At 44.5% G+C, this 15,354-nt stretch overlaps 1 protein-coding gene across 1 annotated transcript; it reads left to right on the top strand.

Moving 5' to 3' along the window:
* Positions 1-3,146: 3,146 nt before the first annotated feature.
* Positions 3,147-13,829, top strand: CD3E (CD3 epsilon subunit of T-cell receptor complex). The gene is made up of 8 exons (XM_065944889.1): positions 3,147-3,222; positions 3,335-3,443; positions 5,512-5,529; positions 10,290-10,307; positions 10,733-10,954; positions 11,783-11,950; positions 12,293-12,339; positions 13,187-13,829. Exons 2-8 carry the CDS (start codon positions 3,395-3,397, stop codon positions 13,241-13,243), a joined length of 579 nt encoding a protein of 192 aa, XP_065800961.1. The 5' UTR covers positions 3,147-3,222; positions 3,335-3,394; the 3' UTR covers positions 13,244-13,829.
* Positions 13,830-15,354: the final 1,525 nt, after the last annotated feature.

Raw genomic sequence — 15,354 nt, 5'->3', positions numbered from 1 at the left:
TGACCCAAGGATTGAACCCACATCTCTTAAGTCTCCTGCATTGGCAAACGGGTTCTTTACCACTAGTGCCACCTCGAGTGTGTGTGTTAGTTGCTTAGTTGTGTCCAACTCTTTGCAACTCCATGGACTGTAGCTGCCAGGTTCCTCTGTCCATGAACTTCTCCAGGCAAGACTACTGGAGTGGGTTGCCATTTCCTTCTCCAGGGGAACTTCCCGACCCAGGGATTGAACCTGGTTCTCCCGCATTGCAGGCAGATTCTTTACCATCTGAGCCACCAGAAAGAAACCAGAAAGCCACCTCATGATAGACCAATAAATCGAGAGAGGAGTTATGGAAGAAAGGAATAGCTATTTCATTGGAAAATCCGTTAAGACTGAGAAGATGGCAGGTTAGCGTCCCAAAGAACCATCTTCCCAGAGTTAGAATTCAGGCTTCTTTTATACTGAAAGGGGAGGGTGTAAAGTCCTGGTTCCAGCCAGACTCGGGAGAGATTGTGTTAATTTCTTCCTGCCTGCAGTCATTCACAGGTGAACCTGGTCAGGATGTTTCCTATGAGCTGAACAAAGTTATGTCATGTTAACTCTCATTACCTGGGAGGAAGGCTTCCCGGCAATGAGCCATTATGTATAATTTAACTTATGGGTAACATCCCTTTAGTGATTAACTCATTATAGAATATGAGGCTCTTTGCTATTGCAGTACAACCCTAGCCTGGTCTCCCCTTGGCTTGGCTGAACTCTCCTTGTCGTCCCCCTTCTCCCTTGGCCAACCCCACTTCCTTCCCTGACCTGAGCTGTGGCTGCGCTTCCCTCTTTGAGCCACCTGCACACAAATCTCCATCGCAGTTTGCTTCCCAGAGAACCCACATGATGACAACTCACATTTATAGATAAGAAGGTAACCACCAGAGAGACAGTTTACAAAGTTGAAAGTGGTTTTCTCTAGGGAGAGCAATAAGGCCAAGGCAAGGTGAGTCAGGAGACGGTTGTATGTACTCTTCTGCGCTGTTTTCCTTTGTTCGTAACGTGCATGTATTACTTCCACGATTAATTTTTTCATTTAAAATTTTTTAAAGAATTTGATGCTGTCATCCTCCTGTTTTAAACTCTTCAATCACTTCCCACTACCCTTAAAATAATCCTTAAGAATCTTTTGGGATGAACTGGGAGAGTAGCATTGACACATATACACTACCATGTGTAAAATAGATAGCTAGTGGGAAGCTTCTATATAGCACAGGGCAGCCTGCCACTCTGTGATGACCTAGAGGGGCGGGGTGGGAGGTGGGAGGGAGGCCCCCGGGGGGGGGGGGGGGGGGAAATGTATGTGTACATACAGCCGATTCACTTCATTGTACAGCAGAAACTAACACAACATTGTAAGCGATCATCCTCCAATTACAAAACTGTTTAAAAAGAATCTTTAACAAGGCTTGCAAATCCCTCTCCATCTGGCCCCTGTTAAGTTTTCTTAAGTTCCATTTAAGTTAAGTTAACTTAAGTTAAGTTCCATTTCTTACCTCTGCTACTTGCCTTTCTGAGTTTCCAGTTTCTTGAATGGGTCTCTTTTCCTCATCCCCAGGCCCCAAACATGCTGCTCCCTCTGTCTGGAATACTTTCCTTGTCCTCCCCCCCATCCTGGTTCACTCCAGGCCTCCAGCAGGTTTCAGCTTAGATGTTACCCTCAGAAAGGAGACCTTCCCTAACCCCCAGACTACATTAGGCCTCCCTTCTGTCACTCCCACAGCCCCTGTTATTTCCTCTTTCTCAGCATCAATCTCCTGAAATAATCAGCTTAAGGTCCACATTTCCTTTCAGCCTCCATGAGGACTATCTATCTTGTGACTGTTTTATTGCTAGCACCCAGCACATACTACAGCCGAGTAGATATCAAATACTTACTAAATCAATGAATTTCACCAAAATACTTTTGAGGCTCCCAGCTCTGTAATCTGTGACAACTTAGATAACCTATCTGAGCCCCAGTTGACTCAAGCATAAAATGAGGATGAAAATAATACCTATCCCAGAGGGTCATTTTTTGCTTGTTTTGAGGCCACACCCTAACCCTAATGTCTACCGTGTTGTTGTTGTTTAGTTGATAAGTCACATCCGACTCTTGGTGACCCCATGGACTATAGCTGGCCAGGCTCCTCTGCCCATGGGATTTCCCAGGCAAGAATACTAGAATACTAGAACTTCCCAGGCACAATTCTTTCTTCAAGAGTTCTTCCCCACCCAGGGATGGAACCCACATCTTCTGTATTGGCAAGCAGATTCTTTACCACTGAGCCATCAGGGAAACCCTAATATCTACTGTAGAAGTTTATTTTTTTGTTTGTCTGTGTTTGTTTGTTTTGGGGCCATGCCACTTAGGATGTGGAATCTTAGCTCCTGACCAGGGATCAATCCTGTGCCCCTGTATTGGGAGTACAGAGTCTTAACCACTGGACTGCCAAGGAAGTCCTTAGAGAACTGTTGGTTAAAGCCCTTAGCACAGTGCCTGGCACTGGGTAGGCACTTGGTTAATGCATGCTCAAAAATTAAGAAAGACCATAACCGTTGACACTCACATCAGCAGATTCTATGACTGTCACTCTTTACCCTTTCCAAGGCTGAATATTACATTTTAAAAATATTTTTGTAAACATTAGAGGCAAAAAAGAATGGCATCTCATATATTTTCAAACCAACAACTTGCCCCAAGCCATGTATGCCATAAAGAAAGCAACTCTTGGGACTTCCCTGGTGGTTCAGTGGCGAAGACTCCACATTCCCAATGCAGGGGGCCTGGGTTCAATCCCTGGTCGGGGAAGTGGATCCCACATGCCAACTATTAACAAGATCCCACATGCTACAATGGAGAACCAGTACAAATAAATAAATAAAAATAAATTAAAAAAAAAAAGAAAGCAACTCTTGGGTGCTCCTCTTTCTTCCTATCACAGCTTGTGTGGTGGGGAGGGGTATCTGAGAAGGGAGCCCAATGTGGGGGGTGCATTGTGCAAGGCCTGGGCAGCTAAGTTGCAGGTACTTCACGGCACCTTCAGGTCTCCCTCGTCCAATGGGAGGACACGGGGCCCAACTCTCCCCAGCCAACCCAGGTGGCTGCCTCCGTCTCAAACGTAGAAGCCTTCAGGCCCAGAGGCCCCTCCACACTTCCTGTGTGGGGTTCAGAAACCCGCCTCCCCTCCCAGCCGAAGGTGCCTGCTTCGGAAAATGGTGAGTCTCTCTCTTACAAAGCCCCCTTTTTCATCCCAGCACTGGCAGTAATGGCCCCAGGGTCCTCAACTCCAGCAGGGGTTTTGTAAAAGTCCTCTGGTTTCTTTTTCAGAAGTTGTGAGCCAACTGGCCTCCGCCATCTTAGGTAGAGTGAGCGTCCAGTGAGGGAAGGATGCAGTCGGGGAATCTCTGGCGAGTTCTGGGACTCTACCTCTTATTAGGTGAGTAGGATGGAATGAAAAGATGGGTGTTTCTCCAGACCATGAAAGGCTCACTGCCTAACCTGGCGCTGCCCAGTGTATCAAGAAGCCTCATTTTCTAGAAAATGTAAGGAAGTGTTGGTGCAGTGTTAGCACAGGGAACTAGGGCTAGGCTAGCGTGTTCCCCAAAGACCTTTCAGAGAACAGCTAAAGGAAAGCAGTTGAGGTGATCATATCTACTGAAAGCAAGGAGATCTTTGTGCCTCCGAGAAAAAGTTCGTTCTGTCAGTGAACAGCCCAGCCCTTATGAACTAACACAAAGGAGATTAGAGGAGTTCGCCTTCACTGTTTACTGCAAGGAGAGTAGGTGGTTGAACCCAAACTCTGCACCAAGTATACAGCAAGCTTAGTATCTGAGATAATGAAGCACCTCATAATTTCCAGTCTTTTTCAGTTGACCATGTGCTTTCAATTACTTTAGTCCTGTTGGAAGGAAGGTGGAATATAAATTGATAAGTAACTAAGAGGCTTTCCATAGCTCATATCAGACAATGATTTTTTTTTTAAGGTTGCTGTTTACTGAGTGCCAGATACCGTGTTACAAAAAGTCTTTACCCATGTTAACTAATTTAATCTTTCCCTCCACCTTGGAAGGTAAATGTTATATGTATCTCGTTTCAGTGGTCGCCAGCCTTTTGTGCACCAGGGACCAGCCTCGTAGAAGACAATTTTGCCACGGACTGGGGTGGGGGTTCATTTCAGGATGTTTCAAACACATTACATTTATTGTGCACTTTGTTTCTAATCTAATGCTGCCACCGATCTGACAGAAGGTACCCATCTGTGGCCCAGAGGTTGGGGACCTCTGCCCTATTTTACAGATGTAAAAAACTAGTACTCGAAGAAGTACAATAGCTTGTTTAAAACCACAGTTAGTAAGTGCTGAAGCTGATCTGGGAACTCAGAGCTGCCTACAGCCTGTGCTGTTAATGATGGCATGATGTGAGGCCAGATAGCTCATGAGGGTTTTATTTTAGAGATCTAGAAAACACTATCACAGCTGGGGCTTGCATCTCAGAGTTACAGCCATGGCGTCTCCACTTCCTGCTTCATCTTGGGTTTCTCTAGCTTGAGCGTGCACACGAGTCACCGGGGAATCTTGTTAAATTTCAACTTCTGCTTCAGTGGGTCTGGAGTGGAACTGCCCTTCTGCCTTTATAACAAGCTCTCTGGCTCATTTGTCTCCTACTGGTCCAGGGAACATGTTTGGAGTGTCAAGGGGCAGAGTGTGACTCCCCAAGGCATTGGGTTATAGCCCCATAGTATAAACTGTGCTCTGCAGAGAGAGAGAGAGGGACTACCAAAGACCCAACCACCCCTAGAGGTTTGGCCTCATGAGAATGTGCCCAGGCTGCTCTGGTTACAGTGATTGGGAGGGGTGTCTCACCCAATATAGAGGCTGTTGATAAAATAGGTACACATGAAACTTGAAGGTGATGTCAGGGGAACGGGTCATTACAGAGAACCCGGATTGCTGCTGAGTGCAGGGACTCTGGAGGACCCAGTGGAAATATGATCGAACTCTTCAATGCACAGGCTCTAGCTGATGAGTAATTGGTTTCAAATATTCCTATCTGTCTCAAGTAAAAAATAAATGGAAAAACCGAACCATCAGACCAGCAGGAGTCAGAGATGGAACAAGAATCTCAATCTTTGTACCTAACCCAGAGCTTGTTTTTCTTCCACTGTCAAGAGATTTCTTTTTAAAATGGAGGCTGGGCTGCAAAACTCTCTCGCTCTTTCTCCATCTCCCCAGAAGCACCCCTCAACTTTTTCTAACGTCTGTTTGTCAAATGCTGTGTGTTCATGTTTAACGCTAGGTGCTTCCTTCTTCTGTCTCATCCCAAATTGACCAAAAACCCCAGGTCAGTACCTAGAAGTCCATATCACTCACAGCGTATAAGGTTAACTGTGATCCAGAAGTGGGTGGGAAGGACCATAGTTGCTAAGAAATGGTCAGACTATAGAATTGGAATTTCAAAGTCACTCACAACATTTACTAACTCTTTTCCTCTTCTTTATTTTCTAGTTGGTGCTTGGGCACAAGGTGAGTTATGCTTTTTCTTTCCTTGTTATCAAATCAGCCCAGTCTGTTTTGTACTTAGGAATGTTTTCACTAGACCTCCTACAGAGACCAATAAATGGGATTTCTCTCGTCTTCTCCTTTGCCTTTTCCTCATAAGTCTAGGGATAGTTCTAGACAAGAAGAGGAATGCAACAGAGATCACAGGAAATAATGAGTGTTAACTATTCAGAAGAAAAGAATTGAGCCAACTAAAACAATGTCAAGTTTTCATTTCCTATTTGATGTGAGTTTTTTGTAGAGGATTTGTGGCTTGAATACATGCCTAGAGATGCACTGAATAGGCCTCTAGGCCAGCATTTGAGTTCACATTCATTATTACATGTCCAGGGACTTCCCTGGTGATCCAATGGTTAAGACTCTGCACTTCCAATGTGTGGGAGCATAGGTTCCATTCCTGGAGAGGGCCATAAGATTCCACATGCTGTGGGGTATGACCAAAAAGTAAAAAGAAAAAGAAGAAGAATTACATGTCCAAATACTCTGAAAGTGTGTGTGTGTGTGCATGCATGTGTATTCATGTGTGCGTATGCATATGAGTGTGCCTGGCCTGGACTTACCTCCTCAGTCATAGAAGAGAGGCAGGAATATCCCAATATTGGAAGGCTTTCTCTTCATTTCAGCTCCTCCAAATTGAATGAACCAATTTTGTGTTAAAAGGCAGGCACTGGGCCAGTCTCTATTACATAGCATTAATCTGCCTAAATGGTAGTGTCCTTAGAATCCTTTTTAAAAAACATATCATGGAGAATGTGTTAATGTTACCTTACTGACAGATGGGATATGTTGAGAGCACTGATAAACTCCAGAAAAACATCTCTTCTGCATGCTATTGGTCATTTGGGGTTGGTTTTTGTTTATCGTTTAATTTATGCCCAATACAGATCTTCCTTTTTTGCCAGCTTTATTGGAATATAGTTGACATATAACATGGTATAAGTTTAAGGTATACAATGTGATAATTTTATGCCTGCCTGCTAAGTCGCTTCAGTTATATCCAACTCTTTGCAACCCTGTGGACTGTAGCCTTCCAGGCTCCTCTATCCATGGGATTCTCCAGGCAAGAATACTGGAGTGGGTTGCCATTTCCTCCTCCAGGGGATCTTCCCGACCCAGGAATGGAACCCCTATCTCTTATGTCTCCTGCACTGGCAGGCGGTTCTTTACCACTAGTGCCAATTACATTTTTAATTTTATAAATATATTTTTATATTTATGTATCAAATAGACATTATATTCAAAATGATTACTTAGGACCCTTTTTTTATACCTAATTAGCCACCAGTTTTTTTAATGTAGAATATGAAAGAGTTTTTCATATGCAACCATGGGAAATTTAAATATCCATTGTTTTCTGAAGATTGAGGGAAGAGTCCTAACCCAGGGTGGAAGGGTCTGACCTTATTAGCTGAAAGGAGTGTTTCAAATAGTTTCTTTTTCAGAGTCAGAAGAAATTGGTAAGAGGATTTTCGCTCTGTACAACTTCCTTTCAAATGTGGATCAAAATGATCATGATATATCACAGTAATAAATACTAAGAGCCAGAACCATTAGAGAGAAAATATAATTATCTTTCAATAGAATCTGTATGAGATGTGCCTATATTTGTTGCTAACTGTCAGGTCCAATTATAGCTGAGTGATGTGTATTCCTGAGCATCCATTCAGGAAAGAATATATATGCGAGTGTGGGTTGGAATTTTTTGTGTATATCATGAATTCATTGAAGGCCAAAACAACACCTTATTTACTTGACCAAATACACGGGCTTCCCAGGTGGCTCAAATGGTAAAGAATCTACCTGCAATGCAGGAGACCTGGTTTTGATCCCTGGGTCAGGAAGATCCCCTGGAGAAGGGCATGGTAACCCACTCCAGTATTCTTGCCTGGAGAATCCCATGGACAGAGGAGCCCAGTGGGCTACAGTCCATGGGATCACAGAGTCGGACACGACTGAGCCACTAACACTTTACTTTTATTTCTAACACACATGGTAGGTGCTCAATGTGTGTGTGTGTGTGTGTGAACAGGTGCTCAATATCTGTTTTTTTAATGAATAAATGATCATGCATATGACTGTGTCACTAGTTCCTTCCCCTCAAGAAGCTGAAGGTCTTTGGAATTCCCTGGAAGTCCAGCAGTTAGAACTTCTTACTTTCACTGCTGAGGGCCTGGGTTCAATCCCTGGTCAGGGAACTAAGATCCCACAAGCCACATGGTTAGGAAAAAAAAAAAAAAAGCTGATGGTCTTATTTGAAAGACAAATAATTGATAATATAATCTGTTTCCTGCTATGAGTAAACAGTAACATAAAATATAAACAGAAGCATGGCTAACTCTGCAAAGGATATAGTTGGGGAAAGCTCCCCAGGGGAGGTGATTCTTGAGTTGAGTTTTAAAGGGTGAGCTTTTATTATAAGGAACAATATCTCAGGCAGTGGAGAAGGTTATGGAGTGTGAGGCTAAGAGTCTAACTCTGAAGCTAGACCATCATATCCTGGCTCAACTTCTTACTTGCTGAGTGTCTGAATAACTTTCTTAACTTCTCCATGCCATAGCATTATTACATGTGAAATATAAATAATAATACCTAGCTTGTAGAGTTGTTATGAAGATTGATTGACTTACTTAGAATATTATCTGATGGGTGGAAAGCAGTTGGTAGAGTTTAGCTATCATTGTATGGGAAATATGCAGATTAAATAATAAGCATTATAGTTTACTGAGCATACATGTTCTAGGTATTGCCCTTAATATTCTACCTGAATTTCCTCACATAATTCTCCTAACATCCCCACTCTACAGATAAGAAAACCAAGACTAAGTAGATAAATATATAGTCCAATCAGATATATAAATATAAACGCATATTTATCTGATGCTGAAACTCATTTTCTTAAAAATATTTATTTGGCTACACCAGGTCTTAGTTGCAGCTTGTGGGATCTAGTTCCCTGACCAGCGGTCCAACCCAGGTCCCCTGCATAGGGAGCACAGTCTTAGCCACTGGACCACCAGGGAAGTCCATTTTTTTAATCATTATGAATATGTACAAAATTTTTGTGAGCATATGTCCTGTTTCTAAGTATAGACATCTAAGGGAATTTCCTGGTGGTCCAGTGGTTAAGACTCTGTGCTTCCACTGCAGGGACCATGGGTTCGATCACTGGTTGAGGAACTGAAATCCCACATGCCATGGAGCACAGCAAAATAATAATAATAAAACAAGTGCTTCTAAGCATAGACATCTAGGCCCTTGTATGAGAATGTATTGGTCTGTGCTTCACTACTGAATTTATGCCAAAAAGAGTTGTGAGCCATTTTTGCTTTTCCAAACAAACATACCATGCAGAGTGAAATTTCTATTTACTTATAAATTATTTTATGATTTCTAGTTTAATATTTTTAAGAAATATCAATGCTGAAAAATTATTTCCAAGTCGAAGTATTATCGATGATCTACTGTCATTATACTCAGCTCCCCATTATTAGTATATAGGTAAACCTGCAGAATGACTTGTTTACATTCCATATGATCTCCGCTGGAGGGCTGACTGAGCAACTGGGTCAGTACTCTGTTCTGTTCTCCATTAGCAGGACCCCCAGAAGGAAAGAAAGAAAGTAAAAAACACTTTTCTTGAGCATCTGCAATGCACCATTCATTTTCAGTTTCATAATCCATTTAGTTCTCACAAATACCTTGTGAGGTGGATGGTTTATCTGCTTCCCAGATGAAGAAACTGAAGCTCAGAGAAGTTAAATGATTTTCCCTTGGTCACACAGCCTAAAGCAGATCTGGGATTCAAACACAGGGTTTCTGACTCAGTCCAGTGTTCTGTCCCCATAGTGCACTGTAGCAAAACACCCCCAATAGAGAGAGGGGTGTCTCTGAGCATCACGCTCTGCTCTTCCAGCTGTTACATGTTCAGACTCACGTATGCTTGAGCATACTTTCCCCAGTGCTGCCTAGGGTCCCAGCCACAGGTCTTCCAGGAAACCAGGGTGCTCCCCATCCCTACTTCCTAGGGCAAAATTACCTACTCCGGGGAATTTTGCTGGATCCCCAAATTTTATTAGTGGATTTCAATTGTCCATACCAATAGTTCTAACATATATAATTAAGAGCTGCTTGCACTGAGATATAATTTAAAATAATGTCACTTTTTATTAGAAGAATTATTTCCTTAAAAAATATATAGAACTTCACATAATTTAAAGGGTAATAACATGAAAGTGGCATGGAATAAGAAGAAAGATATTTGATCTCTACTATGAGGGTTTCTGTTAGTTATAAGAAAGAACTTCTGAATAATGAAAAACAGATGCGTATAAGAATCAGTGATTCAAAGAAATGAAGGTCTTTATCTCTGAGAAGGATATGATATCCCTTTCATATCTATCTGGAATATGGCTCTTGCTAATGCAAGAGAATAAGTTTGAAGATGTCTAGAATTTTTCAGCTTTACGATTGTAAGACTTTTTGGGCTTTAGTGGATCTCAGTCTAGAAGTACATACTGATATATTCTCAGTTTGATGTACCTGAGTTGTGTCTATGAGCATATCTCTTAGGCCAGGTACACACCTCATCTTCAAGACATGGGGCTCCCAAAGAATTCTCTAGGAATTCTTAGGGACAGTGTGTAGCTTCACTTGAAATTTTTTACCTACAACTTAAACTTCAATCAAGGTTATTTTCTTACCATTCTTTCCTTTTTCATTTTCAGATAATACTGAAGAGAAACGTAAGTTTATCAGTCTTTTATATCTGCCCTATCAATGATGCAGATCTGTGGTTGGGAAGAAGCACCTGATTGAGGGAGATTAACCCCAAGAACTAAGGTCCTCCCAACATTTCTAACTCCCCATTTTAGAAACATTACAAGTAAGGACTTTTATAGATTTTCTTTATTTTCACCCTCTCCTTTCAAGTCCCCAAGTCCATGCCTAAACTCTGAAGTCATCTTCAAGAGGTTCTCTAGGGCCCCTTCTCCTGCATCTCTCCTCTTTCATACCCTTTAGCCAACAGAGTTGCCTTTTGACAAGAAAATCTGAGATCTAGGATGTCAGATGACTTTCTGCATTTGGTTGGTTCTTTGGCTACTAACTTGCCTTAAATCTTACTGGTTTCTCTCTTTAAATTTCCCTTCTCTTCTCTCCCATTCCCCAGCATATGAAGTCTCCATCTCTGGAAACACTGTTGAGCTGACGTGCCCTCTAGAGCCTGAAAATGGAGTAAAATGGAAAAAAAGTGATGAACCAATACCCCAAGGTGATGGGAAACAGCTGTTACTGGAAGATTTTTCAGAAATGGACAACAGTGGTTATTATCAGTGCTACATAACCGAAGGCAGCACAGAGACGGCACATAAGCTGTACCTGAAAGCAAGAGGTAATACAGGTCTTCAGAGCAAATACTACTAGACTCTTTAGGGAGCATATTCCGAAAAGGCATTCTCAGGATTTCCCCTTACCCAACTTACAGTCCCCTGGCAACTTTGTGCTTCTCCTACACTCAATCCAAGACTATCTGGGGCCACACATCATCAGTATTTTCTGAAATATAGATTAAACATCAATATAGGGCTGTTGGGGTAACCTTAGCACTAGATCCAAAATAACCTCCCAAGAGACAGGACTGGGTATCCTGTCTGCATTATATCCTGTCCAGAAAATATGGGGCCCCAATATTAGTTTATGCTTTATCTGGACACGAATTCTTCAGGATTTGCAAAAAGGACTCAAAGCTACTCTATGAAAATGTCATAAACTAAGGCATAGTCATAAACAATAATGACAGCTAACAATCAATGAATGCTTATTAAGTTTAAAGCACTATACCAAACACTTGCCCAGGCGTTTCATATAATTCCCTTACCAACTATATGGGTTCAGTGCTATCTTACTTCCATTTTATATATGAGGAAACAGAAGCTTTGCAGGTTCAACACACATTTCAGAATTCTCACAACTAGTGAGTCACGTAGCTGGGATTTGAAGCCAGGACTGTCTGACTCGAGTCTCCACCCATGAACACCACACTTCACTTGTTGTTATAAAGGTGCTGAAACAGCCTGGGGGCAGAGGGAGGGGTGTCTGGCCATGGCAGGTACGTGAGTACTAAAGGGAGAATGAGCTTCATTTGTTCCTTCCTCATCTCTGGTGTCCTGTGTCTTCCTTTCTGGGGGATTTCTCTCCTCCCCCGACCCCTGCCTCACAGTGTGTGAGAACTGCATGGAGGTGGATCTGATGGTGGTGGCCACAATCATCGTGGTTGACATCTGTGTCACTCTGGGCTTGCTGCTGCTGGTGTATTACTGGAGCAAGAGCCGAAAGGCCAAGGCCACGCCTATGACGAGAGGAGCGGGTGCTGGCGGCAGGCCCCGGGGTAAGATCTCGGAGGAGATGCCCGCCAAGGAGGGGATGTCCGGCCCAGGCCAGGTCAAAACAGCTTCTCTAGAACATTCATGGTATGACCAAGATCTCGACACAGAATGTCCCATCTCAGATTACTCAGAAACCATGGAAGGACCTTGAGCTGAGGTCACAAAATGATAAGAACTGTGTAGGGTCATTAGAGATGGGATGGAAAAAAGGAAAGGAAAAATAGCAGCTGGAACAGAAAAAACTAGAAGTAGAGGGGAGTTTGCCACCCTGGATCTGGGTCTCATTTTCACAAGATTGGTGTGTCCTCTTGGAACTGAATCGTTTTCCCTTCCTTCCTTTGCAGGACAGAACAGGGAGAGACCACCCCCTGTACCCAATCCAGACTATGAGGTAATGAGGGGCAGAATGGGGGAGGGGTCTTTCTAGAGGAGAAGCGGACAGGTGGGACTGGCCACCTGGCCTGTCAGACACTTCAAAGCCCCTCCTCAGGGCTCCAAGACAACCCACATGTGCCACCTCTGCATCCATCATGGTAGCAGGTGGTCATCTCAAAGGCTGCAGGGTTCCCACAACCACAAGCAGTGTGGGTGGCGGTGTCACTCCTCTTTCTCTGGTTTATTCATTAATTAGCTCAGGAGCAGCCATGGGGAATACCATACACCCAAACTCAAACACCATAAACTAATGACTGCCATCCCACCAGCATGTACTTACCAGCTGCTGAAATATGAAAATATTTCACTAGTGAGTAGCCCCAAACTTTCTCACCCCAACACACATACTACCCAACATCACAGCCCCTCCCCCACTGGACTACCTTTTGATTTGGCAAGTAAAGAGTTACTGCCTGGCATGGCAGAGAATTACCAGGACTGTTCTGATTGATCAGTGTGTATGCACCACCAATGGTTAAATATTTTGCATATCACACCTGGAGAAACACAACAAATATTTACTGAGCACCAGTCAAGCATGTGGCATTTACTTTTGCATGAGTGACTTCACTTAATTCTGATAAAAGCCCTGAGAAGTGGCCCTTTAGTTTCCCGTTTTTGAGATGGGAAAACTGAGGTTCACAGGAGGTGACCAGATCAACTCTCTTACCAGTTGAACTCACCTCCTGCCTCCTAGCCTAGGATCTTCCCATTGCTCCAAAGCTGATTCTGCAGAGGCCCTTCTTTCTCAGGAATGACTTCCTCTCACCCTGCTGACCACCCGCTCTCTATTCCACCCCTAGCCCATCCGGAAAGGCCAGCGGGACCTGTATGCTGGCCTGAATCAGAGAGGCGTCTGACAACTCCGGACACCATCTCCCACTGACCCAGGTCTGACTCCTCTCCAGGCCTGCCACACCCTGTTTGTTCCCTGGGCAAATCTTTAACCCCCAGGAGAACTGTTCCTCTGCCTTGTGGGGAGCTTCCACCCTCAGCCTTGTCCCCAGAGGCCTCCTTCCTGCCTTCTCTGTTGGCGCCCAGTCCAGGGATGTTGCTGCTTTATTATCCTTTGAAACATCATAGCTACTCACCCCTTCACACCTGGCCGGCCTTCTTGTCGGGATATTTATTTCCGTTCTTCACGCCGCCCTGCCCCCATTCATTCCTTCCCCAGTGGATATTACTATTCCCCTTGGTTCCCTCTTTCTACATAGCAACTGCCCCATAGTTGGTTCCCTCTTTCTACATAGAAACTGCCCCAACCCTAACTATTCCACCCACCTTTCTCTGTTTCTGGCTCTCCTTCTGGAAACCCTTGGTGGGAATGGACTGGGTAAATGCTGGCAGAGGTCCTGCCCTGTTCACAGCCCCCAACCCAGAGCTCGCTCTGTGCCCCCGCCCTCCCTGTCTCCACTGCGGACTCTTAGATGGTCATTTGTAGCTCCATGAATGTGCTAAATTCCTTGTCAGCTGAGAAAGAAAAGAAATAAAGTGTATTTGGCTGAAAGAGTTGCTGTCCCTCTTTTCTGGGAAGCCCTCAAAGGCTGTCTTGTTTCCTGGACAACACAGGTCCTCCCTACCTTTGACTGCATTCCCAGCTATGACCCCAAATGCAAGTATACCTGTTTCCACAGCTGGAACAGGCCTTACCTGAAGCTCTCTTTGAAAAGGGCATCGGGGAATAAATCAAAGAGGGTCGGGGCGGCGGCGGGGGCGGGGAGGGCTGGATATAGAGAAAGGGAAGGAGGAAGAGAGGAAAGGGATGAAGAAGGAAAAGAAAAAGAAGGGAGGGAGGGAGGGAAGGGAAGGAGGGAAGAGAGAGAGAAAGAAAGACAGGGAGAAAAAGAATCATTTGACTAACCCCTTTTGGAGAAAAACAGCAACGATGACAAAGAATGCCTGATGAATGGTCAGTTCAGAAAACGGGTGAGACAGAAAAAGAGGTCTTAAAAGGCAGATGAAGGCGGCGGAAAGCAAAGAGGAGGTGAAGGGGTGTGTGTCGGCGGGGGTTGGGATGTGGGGGAGGGGGATACAGATTTCCACTGCCTCGAGAAGGAAGCCCCTCCGAGGAGAGACGGAGCCGCCGGGGCTGGGGGAGGGGAGGGAGGAGGTGGAGGTTCGGCCGAGCAGGGATCTCCGCCTCCGCTGCCAGAGGTAGCGCACGGCAGCCAGAAGCCGGCTGTGGTTTAGCCGCCCGGATGTGGGCTGCGCTCTGAGTGAGGGTGGTGGGCGCAGAGCAGCAGGGCCCGTGTGGGAGGGCTTCCTTCTCGGCCTCCCAGGGCAGATGCTCAGCTTGCAGAGGGCCTTCTGGAGACTGAGGCTCTCTCAGCCTGGCTCAAATCAGCCGGCTCGCTGCACTCAGAAAACCCTGCTGACCACAGGACTATTTAAGGTGTGACCACGACTCAGAAAAGTCCTCTGTGGTTTGCAGCCCCATATACTGTACACATCCAGCCTCGGTCTTGTGGCTGCTGTTTCTGTTTACCGGCCTGCACTGAAGTTACTTCTGTCCCTGTAAAGCAGTACTTAGACTCAAAAGGAAGCTCTATGACGTTGACCATGACTAGCTGCTGATCAGCAGGCTGGCCCAAGGGTGGCAGTTCTGTCCCAGGTGTATATGATGGTGCCCAGGCAAGGAAGGTATGGCTCGGCATAAGGAAAACAATAATAGGGAACATTTAGGAAGCATTTACTCTGCTTGGAGAGTGAAAAAGTTGGCTTAAAGCTCAACATTCAGAAAACTAAGATCATGGCATCTGGTCCCATCACTTCATGGGAAATATATGGGGAAACAGTGGAACAGTGTCAGACTTTATTTTGGGGGGCTTCAAAAATCACTGCAGATGATGATTGCAGCCATGAAATTAAAAAGCGCTTACTCCTTGGGAGGAAACTTATGACCAACCTAGACAGCACATTAAAAAGCAGAGACATTACTTTGCTAACAAAGGTCTGTCTGGTCAAGGCTATG

Source organism: Muntiacus reevesi, chromosome 9 (genome assembly GCF_963930625.1).
Source record: "Muntiacus reevesi chromosome 9, mMunRee1.1, whole genome shotgun sequence".
NCBI lineage: Eukaryota > Metazoa > Chordata > Mammalia > Artiodactyla > Cervidae > Muntiacus > Muntiacus reevesi.
Note: the sequence above shows the minus strand (reverse complement) of the source record. Positions and strands in the feature narration are given on the sequence as shown.